A 12,993-nucleotide genomic window follows, 5' to 3' on the forward strand; every position below is an offset into this window, starting at 1 on the left:
ATGAAAATCTCCAACACCCCCAACACCTCCAGCACCATCACTGGCTTCATCCTTCTGGGCTTCCCTTGCCCCAGGGAGGGGCAGATTCTCCTCTTTGTGCTCTTCTCTGCTCTCTACCTCCTGACCCTCATGGGCAATGGTTCTATCATCTGTGCTGTGTGCTGGGATCAGAGACTCCACACCCCCATGTACATCCTGCTCGCAAACTTCTCCTTCCTGGAGATCTGGTATGTCACCTCCACTGTCCCCAACATGTTGGCCAACTTCCTCTCTGATAACAAGTTCATCTCCTTCTCTGGGTGCATTCTCCAGTTCTACTTTTTCTTCTCCCTGGGTTCTACAGAATGCTTTTTCTTGGCTATTATGGCATTTGATCGATACCTTGCCATCTGCTGGCCTCTACACTACCCCACTCTCATGACTGGACATCTCTGTGCCAATCTTGTGATCAGCTGCTGGGTACTTGGTTTCCTCTGGTTCTTGATTCCCATCATCATCATCTCCCAAATGTCATTCTGTGGGTCCAGGATCATTGACCACTTCCTGTGTGACCCAGGTCCCTTGTTGGCCCTCACCTGTACTAGAGTCCCTGTAATAGAGTTAACTAGCTCCACCTTAAGTTCTCTCCTCTTATTTATCCCCTTTCTCTTCACCATGGTGTCCTATGCTCTGGTCCTACAAGCTGTGCTGAAGTTCCCTTCATCTGCTGGACGAAGAAAAGCTTTCTCCACCTGTGGGTCCCATCTGACTGTGGTTTCTCTTTTTTATGGATCAGTGATGGTCATGTATGTGAGCCCAACATCTGAACATGATGCTGGAATGCAGAAGATAGTGACTTTGTTTTATTCTGTAGTTACTCCACTCATTAATCCTGTAATATATAGTCTGAGAAACAAAGATATGAAACATGCTATGAAGAAATTATTAGGAACATAAAAGTAAGGGTTTTGATTTAAAATATTTGGGGGGACAGAAGCTGTTTTTAATTTCTTGGTTAAAAAGAAGACTAACTGACTATAGAACTATAAGACATCTCAAAGATTTACTGCATATCCCCAATTTTGCAAGTGATAGAGCCATAGATTGAAAAACTGAGTTTAGTTTGCTGGGAAATATAATTAAATATAAATTTCCTGCCAATCTAGAAAACCTCTCCACAATGGTGGAAGAGAATAAAGCAGTTTTATTATTTATTATTTGTGGGTGTGAGAGTTGGACCATAAAGAAAGCTGAGAGCAGAGGAATTGATGCTTTTGAACTGTGGTGTTGGAGAAGACGCTTGAGAGTCCCTTGGACTGCAAAGAGATCAAACCAGTCAATCCTAAAGGAAATCAGTCCTGAATATTCATTGGCGGGACTGAAGCTCCAATACTTTGGCCACCTGATGTGAAGAACTGACCCAAAGGAAAAGACTCTGATGCTGAGAAAGAATGAAGGCAGGATGAGAAGGGGATGACAGAGGATGAAATGGTTGAAAGGCATCACTGACTCGATGGACATGAGTTTGAATAAGTTCAGGGAATTGCTGATGGACAGGGAAGCCTGGCGTGCTGCAGTCCCTGGGGTCACAAAGAGTCGGACATGATTGAGCAACAGAACTGAACTGACTGATTATTGAATAAGCGTTAAAGTAGGAGACTATGGGCATCTCAGGCAACCCACTGAAAAAGGGCAAAGACCAAAAGAAATTTCATCCTTTTGTAGTCAAGCAAATACAACCCATTATATACAGGTTCTCAAGATAAAAAGCTAATCCTCAAAAAGACTTGACCATTTTATCAGACATAATCAATTCATCCTAGACTCACCTAGTAATTGGACTGGCCATCTGTGTTTGCTAATTGGCTTCACACAGGGGAGAAAAGACATTTCTATATAACAGGTGGTAGCTTTCAACTTGGAAATTAGGCCACCAAAGTTAGGCTCCTATCTTCCCACAGGAAATGGAAGATTGGGGCCTTTCTATCTTGATTATTACGTTTCAGAGAGACTTCCCAGGTCCTTGACAAAGACATTCCTAGGTCATAAATCTGGCAAGGTGTTCAAATCCCTTAAAATATAAAACTTTTAAATTTTACATTCATTTCAATGACAGATAAACAAGTACAAGTTTTCTAAACTAAGTGTTCTGAAAACAGGAAGAGGGGAAAGTCTCTTTCTTTATCTTCAGCATGGATACTTACACCTTTTTTTTTTTTTTTGTATTTGCTCTTCCAAATTGTACAATCCTAGGGCAAAACTTGTCTCTTATTACTCTTCCAACACCAACAAACTCTTTACTTTTCTGGTAGTGCTTTTATTTCTGTCTTCTAAAACATCTATCGTGATAACATCAATTTTAATGTTGTATATATCTTCAAGTCAATATGAAAAATAGCATCAGCACAATAAAAGTGGTAAATATATGAAAAAAAGTAAATAGCATATGAAAGGCTTTTAAATATCTAAAAATACAATTCTATTTTGTTCAGAATTAGAGAAGTACAAAGAAAGCTATAATAAATATATCTCTTTTCCCCCAAAATTGACAAAGATCAAAAATAATGTTAAGAAAAACAGCAATGTCTTCCCTTACTGGTAGAACATAAATTGGTACAATATCTACGGAGGACATTTTGCCAAAAAACTATCAGAATTTAAAAGGCATTCCCTGACTCAGCAATTCCACTCTTAGGTATTTATCTGCGGAGTATATTCACAAATAAGAAAAATGACATGTGTACAAGAATATTGACTACTGTTTCTACTAGTAAAAGATTGAACATTCCAAATTCCCATTAATTAATGACTAATTAGATAAATTATTGTATATACCCCCAACAAAGGTCCATCTAGTCAAGGCTATGGTTTTTCCAGTGGTCATGTATAGATGTGAGAGTTGGACTGTGAATAAAGCTGAGGGCTGAAGAATTGATGCTTTTGAACTGTGGTGTTGGAGAAGACTCTTGAGAGTCCCTTGGACTGCAAGGAGATCCAACCAGTCCATTCTGAAGGAGATCAGCCCTGGGATTGCTTTGGAAGGACTGATGCTAAAGCTGAAACTCCAGTACTTTGGCCACCTCATGCGAAGAGTTGACTCATTGGAAAAGACTGATGCTGGGAGGGATTGGGGGCAGGAGGAGAAGGGGACAACACAGGATGAAATGGCTGGATGGCATCACCGACTCAATGGACATGAGTCTGAGAGAACTCCGGGAGTTGGTGATGGACAGGAGGCCTGATGTGCTGCGATTCATGGGGTCGCAAAGAGTCAGACATGACTGAGCAACTGAACTGAACTGAACTGAGGGTGGAATATACTATATAACTGTTAAAAATTAAGATCTGTACATGTTGATATAAAAGTACCCTCAAAGTTAAAGAAAAAGCGAGATGAAAGAGATCTGTCTTGGGCCATCTTTCATAGGAAGAAAGATTACATAAATATCTACATATTTATGTTCATAAACATGTTGTGTATCTCTGAAAGAAGAAACTAAGAACAGTGATGATTTTGGGAAACAGAATTGGGTATCTAGGGACAGGGAGAGAAGGAAACATTTTCACTGTGCATACAAACCTTTGTACATTTTAAATTTTTCCATATGCATGTATTTCATTTAAACACACATTTAAACAACATTTATTATTATCATCTAAAAATAAAATTTAAAACTATTTTACTATGAAATTGGAACAAAGGTAACATTTATTCATAATTCTGTGATTCTTTGAGAAACTAAAAAGAATACTGTTTCTCAGAGGAAAATAAAAAAAAACAAAACTGACGTCTTCATGTCATCTCACTAAAATTCTTTCGTTCAGCCGGAACAAAGTAAGAAATGTCTTCCTCTTCTGCGGACCTAAGAGAGTAATAAACTATGAAAAAGTGAAAGCAGCTTTTTAAAAATAATTGCTGTATCATCTTCCTCCATAGTCACTTATTCACTAAAACAAACACATTCAATATGTTAGGCACTGAGCTGGAAGGGACAAGCCATATACAGAAGTAAATAAGACACATTTCCTTCTCTTCTGGGGCTCATGAACAAGTAGTAAATGAAGCAAGATGTTCTATAAACAAGGGAATTATAAGTTGCTATAGGAGCAGGTAAAGGAAGGCACAGATAAAAACCCATGATTATGAGAGGTAAGAAATCATGGCAACTTCTGAAAAATGCATATAACCATTCCCAGAGCACTATCTATTTACTAGTATACTACAATATACAGAATAGAAGTATTCCTCAAATAGATGTCCATGTGGCATTTACTACCCATCATGACTTATAATTGGCCAAACTTATTAATATATTAATGAGCATCCTTAATCAAAATAAATACAGCTTCAAGATGTAATATAATTCACAATTCGTCAAACAGATATAGATAGATAGAAAAATGGCTGATTCATGTTGATGTTTGGTAGAAACCAAAGCAATACTATAAAGCAATTAAAATGAAGAAATTATCCTTCAATTAAAAATAAATAAACCAAAAAAGGCCCCCCAAAAAGACAAATAGAAATAAAGAGGCACATCATTGGGATATAGGTATTAAAATATAAAAGTCAGTCTTCAGATGCCATCACAGTAAAAATATTACTGTTATTTATTATTAGTATTTGTTTCCAGGGAACTCAACCTACAAGACCATATCACTTAGAAAGAAAATAGCACTTGCATGCTTAAGTAAATCAATGAGCCAAAAAAGACATATCAACCTACCTCAGATCTTTCATGAGAATGAAGTATTCCAGTGAGTGGCAGATGGCCAAGGGCTGATCATTTTCCATGACAAAGTAGAACTGTGCAGTTGTGCTGGGGGAAAAAAGTAGAACCAAGTGATGCAACCAGAATAGGAAATGGTCTTGGTTTTCGAAAGCAAATTGTCCTATATGTTGGACTTAAAAGTTGTGAAGTAATTTTAAAAGTCACAATAGCTACACTAGCTAACTCTCAATGTGCCTAAAATGAACTTCCACTTTAGCCATTCAAGTAAGGTACAGCCTCAAGCACACCATTCATATCTTCATTTTATAGATGAGGTAACTAAAGCCTAGATTGAATAAGCAAGTTGCCCAAACAGTTGATTAGTGTTGGAACCAGCTATGACTCCAAAAACCATACTATAAATTGTTATGCTATGGCATCTCTTAATGTTAGATTATTATATGTGAACTCCCAAGCTAAGCATTTTGTATACAATCTCTCTTTTAATCCTCATTATATTATATGAGCCATTACTATTTTACATGCTTTACAGAGTAGAAAACTAAGGCCTGGAGAGAATAGGTAATAATTTACCAGTAATACAGTCTAATAGTAACTAGGAAAGCAGGGATTCAACCAGGTCTCTCTGAGTCCAAACTCATATTCATCATCACTATTAATTTGTCATAGCAGACTTACATATATTGTTTAAAAGCAGGAAAAATTCTCCATGTGCCTCTAAAGCTGAAATAATATCCAACTATTATTATTTGGGTAAATGGTTGATAAAAAGTTTATGAATAAATATAGTATAGCATTGTAAATACAATATGACACGTGCAGAAAAATTAAAATCTGGTCTTTAGAAAAAAAAATACAAAGGGAAGCACTTCAAAATATTTGAAATGGCAATGTTTTGGCAGTAATATGGAGGTTTTGGAGGTTTTTTTTTTGGGGGTTCCAATTGTTTGCTTTATTTTCAAATGTTTCAATACCAAGTACAGATAGTCCCCAACTTACTATTTAACCAGTTTTCAACTTTACAGTTGTGAGAAAGTAATACACATTTGGTAAAAACCATACTTTGAATTTTTACATTTTTCTGGCCTGTTGATAAGTAGTATGATACCCTCTCATGATGCTAGGTTCAGCTCTGAGCCACAGCTTCCAGTCAGTCACCTGATCATGAGGGTAAACACCTATACACTTAAACCACTCAGTACCCATGCAGCCATTCTGTTTATCATTTTCTGTACAGTACTCAATAAATCAACAGTAATATTTATTATGAAAATTCAGCAATTTTATTATGAAATAAGCTTTATGTCAGATGACTTTTGCCCAAAAGTAAGCTAATACGTGTTCTGAGAACATTTAAGGTAAACTAGGCTAAACTATGATATTTGGTAAGTAATGTAATCAACACATTTTTAAGGCTCAAGAGGGAGGATATATATGTATAATTATGGCTGATTTGTGTTGTTGTACTGCAGAAACCAACACAACATTGTAAACCAATTTTCCTCCAATTAAAAAATTGAAAAATTTTAAAGCATTTATTTACTTATCATATTTTCCATTTTAAAGATTTTATTAGGATGTAAACCTATTTCAGGTCAAGGAAGATATGTAATAATATATTAAGAATACTTTGACTCTCCAGTAAGTTATTTTGTAAATAATAATAATGATAAATCTAGCTCAGTTTCCCAGTTTAAAAGAACTAGCATACCTTAAGGATGCTCATCTATATAAAACCTCAGTAACCATAATGTCCCTTATTTTTTCTAACAAAACTAATATTTGTAACTTCAAAACTGTGTTTTCTTAATTTTCTCAGAATTAAATTAAGAGACAGCCACTAGGTACCCTGAGGGAATGGGAGCCAGACTTGAAGATTGAAAAGTGAGCCCTTAGTATTGGACAGAAGGGAAAAGGCCTGTTAGGCCATCCAGCTTCTCATCAGTCAGTTTCACTGGTACCATGCAGAAGAGGGGAAGTTTCTCAACTTTGATACATCAGCTGATAATGTATAAAGGGAGGTGAAATCATGCTAGCAACATTTCAAACTGAAGACTGTTATCAATCATATTGCATACTTTCTAGTTCTGAATTAATATGTCCCTACAGAGTTGGTAACAGTTTACATTTCACTACTATTTAAATTGGTATTTCTCATAAGTACAAATGAATTTCTAGAATATAGTAAATAGGTCTGCAAAATTTAATACAAATCACAATTTATAACCCTGTTTACTTATAAATAGGGATATATGCATACTTAAGTATACACATATAAACATATTTGAGAAGATATGGAAAATAATTCTAAAGAAATGTCACAAAGTATAAACTGAAGAAGCTTTTGCATTTTACTTCAGTGATAGAGTCATACAAAATATGTTTTGGATCACGAATGGACCTTTATATCTAGGATATAGTTTGTTTCCTATCCCAAGGTCAATGTTCTTTAGAGCTCCAAGTTCTTACTCATTAATAATTGTATAAAATATCTGTGGCATCTTTTTCATATTTTTTCTTCTGAAATATTCATGTTAAATTCCCATGATAAATGAGGACAAGTTTTAATGTTCTTTGCATTTCTCTAATTTTCCAATTTTCATAGTCATTCACAATCCAGAGGAGTGGTACATACATAGTAAATATTCAGTGATGGATTTCTGGAAGTCGTATATTCAGTCAGGCATAAGCCACAAAAGATATGCAGCAAAAACCAGAATTACCTTTACTTGCTAATATGTTACTACAGCTGAAATAATTCCCTAAAACCTTTCTCTATATTTTTGCAATTTTTCTTCTTTTTGTTATCTTCTTTAGGACCCAGCTAAATCATAAGAAAAATTGTATTTTGTTTACAAATGTTTAAAAAGACTAACTGCTTCCAAATAAGACCTTGAGAACCAGAAAAAAAAAAGGCATATTTGATAAATAAAAGTAAGATGATTATTTTTATAGTTTTTATTATCAATCAAAACTTCAGCTTTGCAGAAAAGTTGCAATAATAGTAAATTACAGAAAGTCTATATGCCCTTCATCCGGATTTCAAATTATTAAAATTTTAAAACAATTTCTTACAGTCTCTCCGTGTCCTTTTACATCTATTACCCTCTCTGTGTCCATATGTCTCACTGTCAAAATCAAATGAACCTTTTTGTGTTAGTAAATTGGTGAAAACCTCAAAGTTCTAAAACAGACTTTTGAAAGCAAAGTCAATTCTTAGGAAAAAAATTTTTATTCAAAATTAAATTTCCTTATTTGAAACTGTAAGTAACTGTTTTGTAGTGCAAATAAATAGAAATAAGAACTATTGAATTCTAAATGATAAATGCTTATCAGATTCAACACAAGATTTCTAAGGATTTTTTTTCTACAGAAAAAGGCCATGATGGTCTGGGGAAAAGAGTGATTGCACAGCTTCGTTATTCCCTAAAACCAGTCTCCTCTGTCTGATAGCAAGACAAGCATCTGTCCCCAGCACCCACAATTGACCACAGCTTATCAGAAGACCAAAGAACTCCAGCAAGGTGAACAGTCTTGGCTTGGGTTTTGTTTGACAGAATTTCCCCTGATCGTATGAGAGGTATTCTGAACAGATTTGGTGAGTAACTGACGAACCTGTCGATTGAATCTCTGGCCATCTCTAAGAGACTAAAACTAAGGAAAAGATATTACTTCCTCCATCACTGGGGAAATAAAAGCAACAATGAAGACACAACGGTCTCCAGAGGAGAAATGGAGAGAACGAGGGAATAACTAGCACAGACCTGTTTCCTGGCACAATCCTCCTAGAGGCAGTAAATGATTCCTCAAGGAGGACGACAAGGTGTGCTTATAATCCATGGATCCCAAAGCACATACATTCACTGAGCCCCATCCAACCTACTTTTTACACCTTCTCTCCCAGCTGGTTACTACAAAGACAACTGCTTCTACTCAGAAGAATCTGCGAAAACCTGAGAAGCTTCAGTTGAGAATCCCTTTCTTACTTCAGAAAAGAAGGTAATTCAGTTCGTAGAGGAGAAAAATATTAAAATATAGCTGGAGAATCTACATCTCTGGGGGAAAAAAGTCTCCTGTTAACTCTGCCAGCTTTACCCAAAACACCTAATATTTACCATATGTCAGATATTGAGAAGTTGCTTCCACCTTGTCAATTTATTATTCCATTCATTAGTCTTCATAACAACCCTCTGGGGAAGGTGTTATCATCTCCATCTGACATTTGAGGAAACTAAGAGTCAGAAAATAACTGGCTTATAGAATTTGCCACGACAATGCAATGTTTAAGTGTTGGAATTCAAATCCTGGGCTCTTGTATCCAAATTCAGTACTATTTCTAGCACACCATAACTGCCTGCCACTCATCAGTAGTGGATAAATACACTGCTTTTGGGCTTTTGAAAAAGTTTAAACAATAGGAGATATATACCCTATATATATTGCTAGGCATTTTAAAACTATTCTTTCTGTAATCTTCAAAATGCCCTCTGTAGTTCTATTCACTTCAACTTAAGAAAAGGACACCAAAGCATAGAGAGGTTAATACTTGGTCTAGCATCCATGGCTATAATGTGGTGGAGGCAGGATTCAGACTCAGATGGTCCAGTTCTGGAAGCTGTGCTTCTGTATGGAGTAGCCTGTCCAGGCCAGCAAGGCAAAGGACTGTGTTCACAGGGAATCATCCAGGCTGGCTGCTGAGAGAAGTTAGTGAGGATAGCAGGACTCCACTCCACTATGGAAAACAAAACTCTATTGTTTTCAGGTTTGGAATATATTTCTTCCAAAATATCTTCTATGTATAGATATTGTTAAGGAAGCTTTTATTCTCTTCATTATAATGCATACATTTTCCAAAGTTTCAATAATAACCAAATTTTATAATCAGAAAAATAATTTTGAAAAAGAGAGCAGTTAAAAAAAGTTTATTAAAACTATTTTGTCCCATAGTTTTAATAAAACAATGAAACCAACAGACAAGATTCTTGCCCTCATTTGGCTGGCAAAGATACACAAGTAAAAAAAAAATAATAATAATTTCAGTTCTAATGAGGTAGATGAAACTGGAGCCTATTATACAGAGTGAAGCAAGCCAGAAAGAAAAACACCAATACAGGATACTAACGCATATATATGGAATTTAGAAAGATGCTAACAATAACCCTGTGTACGAGACAGCAAAAGAGACACTGATGTATAGAACAGTCTTATGGACTCTGTTGCAGAGGGAGAGGGTGGGAAGATTTGGGAGAATGGCATTGAAACATGTATAATATCATGTATGAAACGAGTTGCCAGTCCAGGTTCGATGCACGATACTAGATGCTTGGGACTAGTGCACTGGGATGACCCAGAGGGATGGTATGGGGAGGGAGGAGGGAGGAGGGTTCAGGATGGGGAACACGTGTATACCTGTGGTGGATTCATTTTGATATTTGGCAAAACTAATACAATTATGTAAAGTTTAAAAATAAAATAAAATTAAAAAGTAAAAAATAAAATGTAAAAAAATAATAATTTCAGATTTTGATAAGTATGAGGAAGAAAATAAATAGGAATTTATGAACAAAAGAATGACAGAGATACTTACATAGGGTGTTCAGAAGAACAGAATAATTAGGCTGGAAAGTGAAAAATGGGCTCCAGATACATTTCCAGGCGAAGAGAACATTTAAAGCAAAGAACCCAGTCAGTAAAGAAGTTGCATATTCCAGGATACAAAGAAGGCCCGTGTAAATGAAGAAGGGGGAATAGGAAAAGACAGATCGGAAAAGGGAGAAGGGAAGAAAATGGTAAAATAGGTGGAAGCCAGATCATTCAGGGGCCCATGTATCATAAAAGGGAGCTTGGATTTTATTCTAGGTTGAGTTATGGAATGTTTTTGCATAAGGAAATTGCATGATCTTATTTACAGTTTTAAAAGGTCAGTCTGTCTGCTGTGTAGAGAATTGATTGTATAGAAGCAAAGGCAGGAAGCAGAGAAATCATTTGGGAGACCTTTGCAGTAATTTAGAGAAATGGTATGGGTAACATGAACTAGGAAGGTGCAGGGGAAAGAGAGAGAAGCAGGTGCATCAGGGCTCAAGGCATATTTTAGAAATAAAGAGAATTATAGCTGAACTGTGTATGAAGGATAGTAGAAAGAGAGATGTGCTATTAAAACATAATGGAAGTTTTAATTCAGCATTCACTTCAGCAAAGTGAATCAGCTATACATATACATATATCCCCTTTTCTGGATCTCCTTCCCATTTAGGTCACCACAGAGCACTGAGTAGAGTCCCCTGTGCTATACTGTAGGTTCTTATTAGTTGTCTAGCTTATACATATTAGTGTATACATATCAATCTTAATCTCTCAGTTCATCCCAACTCCTCCTTCCCCCTGTTGGTATCCATACATTTGTTTTCTATGTCTGTATCTCTATTTCTGCTTTGCAAATAAGTTTGTTGGTATCATTTTTCTAGATTTCACATAAAATTGATATAATATTTGTTTTTCTCTTTCTGATTTACTTCACTATGTGCGACAATCTTTAGATCCATCCATGTGTCTGCAAATGCTACAGTTCTGTTCCTTTTTATGGCTGAGTAATATTCCATTGTACCACATCTTTACCCATTCACCCATCAATGGACATTTAGGTTGCTTCCATGTCCTGGCTATTGTAAATAGTGCAGCAATGAGCATTGAGGGGTGATGTATCTTTTTGAATTATGGTTTTCTCCTAATATATGCCCAAGAGAGGGATTGCTGGGTCATCAGATCATATCAGATCAGATCAGTCACTCAGTCGTGTCCAACTCTTTGCAACCCCATGAATCACAGCACGCCAGGCCTCCCTGTCCACCACCAACTCCCGGAGTTCACTCAGACTCACGTCCATCGAGTCAGTGATGCCATCCAGCCATCTCATCCTCTGTCATCCCCTTCTCCTCTTGCCCTCAATCCCTCCCAGCATCAGAGTCTTTTCCAATAAGTCAACTCTCCGCATGAGGTGGCCAAAGTATTGGAGTTTCAGCTTTAGCATCATTACTTCCAAAGAAATCCCAGGGCTGATCTCCTTCAGAATGGACTGGTTGGATCTCCTTGCAGTCCAAGGGACTCTCAAGAGTCTTCTCCAACACCACAGTTCAAAAGCATCAATTCTTGGCGCTCAGCCTTCTTCACAGTCCAACTCTCACATCCATACATGACCACAGGAAAAACCATAGCCTTGACTAGATGAACCTTTGTTGGCGAAGTAATGTCTCTGCTTTTGAATATGCTATCTAGGTTGGTCATAACTTTCCTTCCAAGGAGTAAGCGTCTTTTAATTTCATGGCTGCAGTCACCATCTGCAGTGATTTTGGAGCCCAGAAAAATAAAGTCTGACACTGTTTCCACTGTTTCCCCATCTATTTGCCATGAAGTGATGGGACCCGGATACCATGATCTTTGTTTTCTGAATGTTGAGCTTTAAGCCAACTTTTTCACTCTCCACTTTCACCTTCATCAAGAGGCTTTTGAGTTCCTCTTCACTTTCTGCCATAAGGGTGGTGTCATCTGCATATCTGAGGTTATTGATATTTCTCCCGGCAATCTTGATTCCAGTTTGTGTTTCTTCCAGTCCAGCGTTTCTCATCATGTACTCTGCATATAAGTTAAATAAACAGGGTGACAATACACAGCCTTGACGTACTCCTTTTCCTATTTGGAACCAGTCTGTTGTTCCATGGCCAGTTCTAATTGTTGCTTCCTGACCCGCATACAAATTTCTCAAGAGGCAGGTCAGGTGGTCTGGTATTCCCATCTCTTTCAGAATGTTCCACAGTTTATTGTGATCCACACAGTCAAAGGCTTTGGCATAGTCAATAAAGCAGAAATAGATGTTTTTCTGGAACTCTCTTGCTTTTTCCATGACCCAGCAGATGTTGGCAATTTGATCTCTGTTTCCTCTGCCTTTTCTAAAACCAGCTTGAACATCAGGAAGTTCACAGTTCGCATATTGCTGAAGCCTGGCTTGGAGAATTTTGAGCATTACTTTACCAGTGTGTGAGACGAGTGCAATTGTGCAGTAGTTTGAGCTTCTTTGGCATTGCCTTTCTTTGGGATTGGAATGAAAACTGACCTTTTCCAGTCCTGTGGCCATTGCTGAGTTTTCCAAATTTGCTGGCATATTGAGTGCAACACTTTCAGAGCATCATCTTTCAGGATTTGGAATAGCTCAACTGGAATTCTATCACCTCCACTAGCTTTGTTCGTAGTGATGCTTTCTAAGGCCCACTTGACTTTACATTCCAGG

General features: G+C 36.9%; 1 protein-coding gene across 1 annotated transcript; it reads left to right on the top strand.

Moving 5' to 3' along the window:
* LOC102275729 (olfactory receptor 11G2) lies at positions 1-936 on the top strand. Its single transcript, XM_005901901.2, has one exon. It carries the CDS (start codon positions 1-3, stop codon positions 934-936), a length of 936 nt encoding a protein of 311 aa, XP_005901963.2.
* The last annotated feature ends 12,057 nt before the right edge of the window (positions 937-12,993 follow it).

Source organism: Bos mutus, chromosome 10 (genome assembly GCF_027580195.1).
Source record: "Bos mutus isolate GX-2022 chromosome 10, NWIPB_WYAK_1.1, whole genome shotgun sequence".
Classification (NCBI taxonomy): Eukaryota; Metazoa; Chordata; class Mammalia; order Artiodactyla; family Bovidae; genus Bos; species Bos mutus.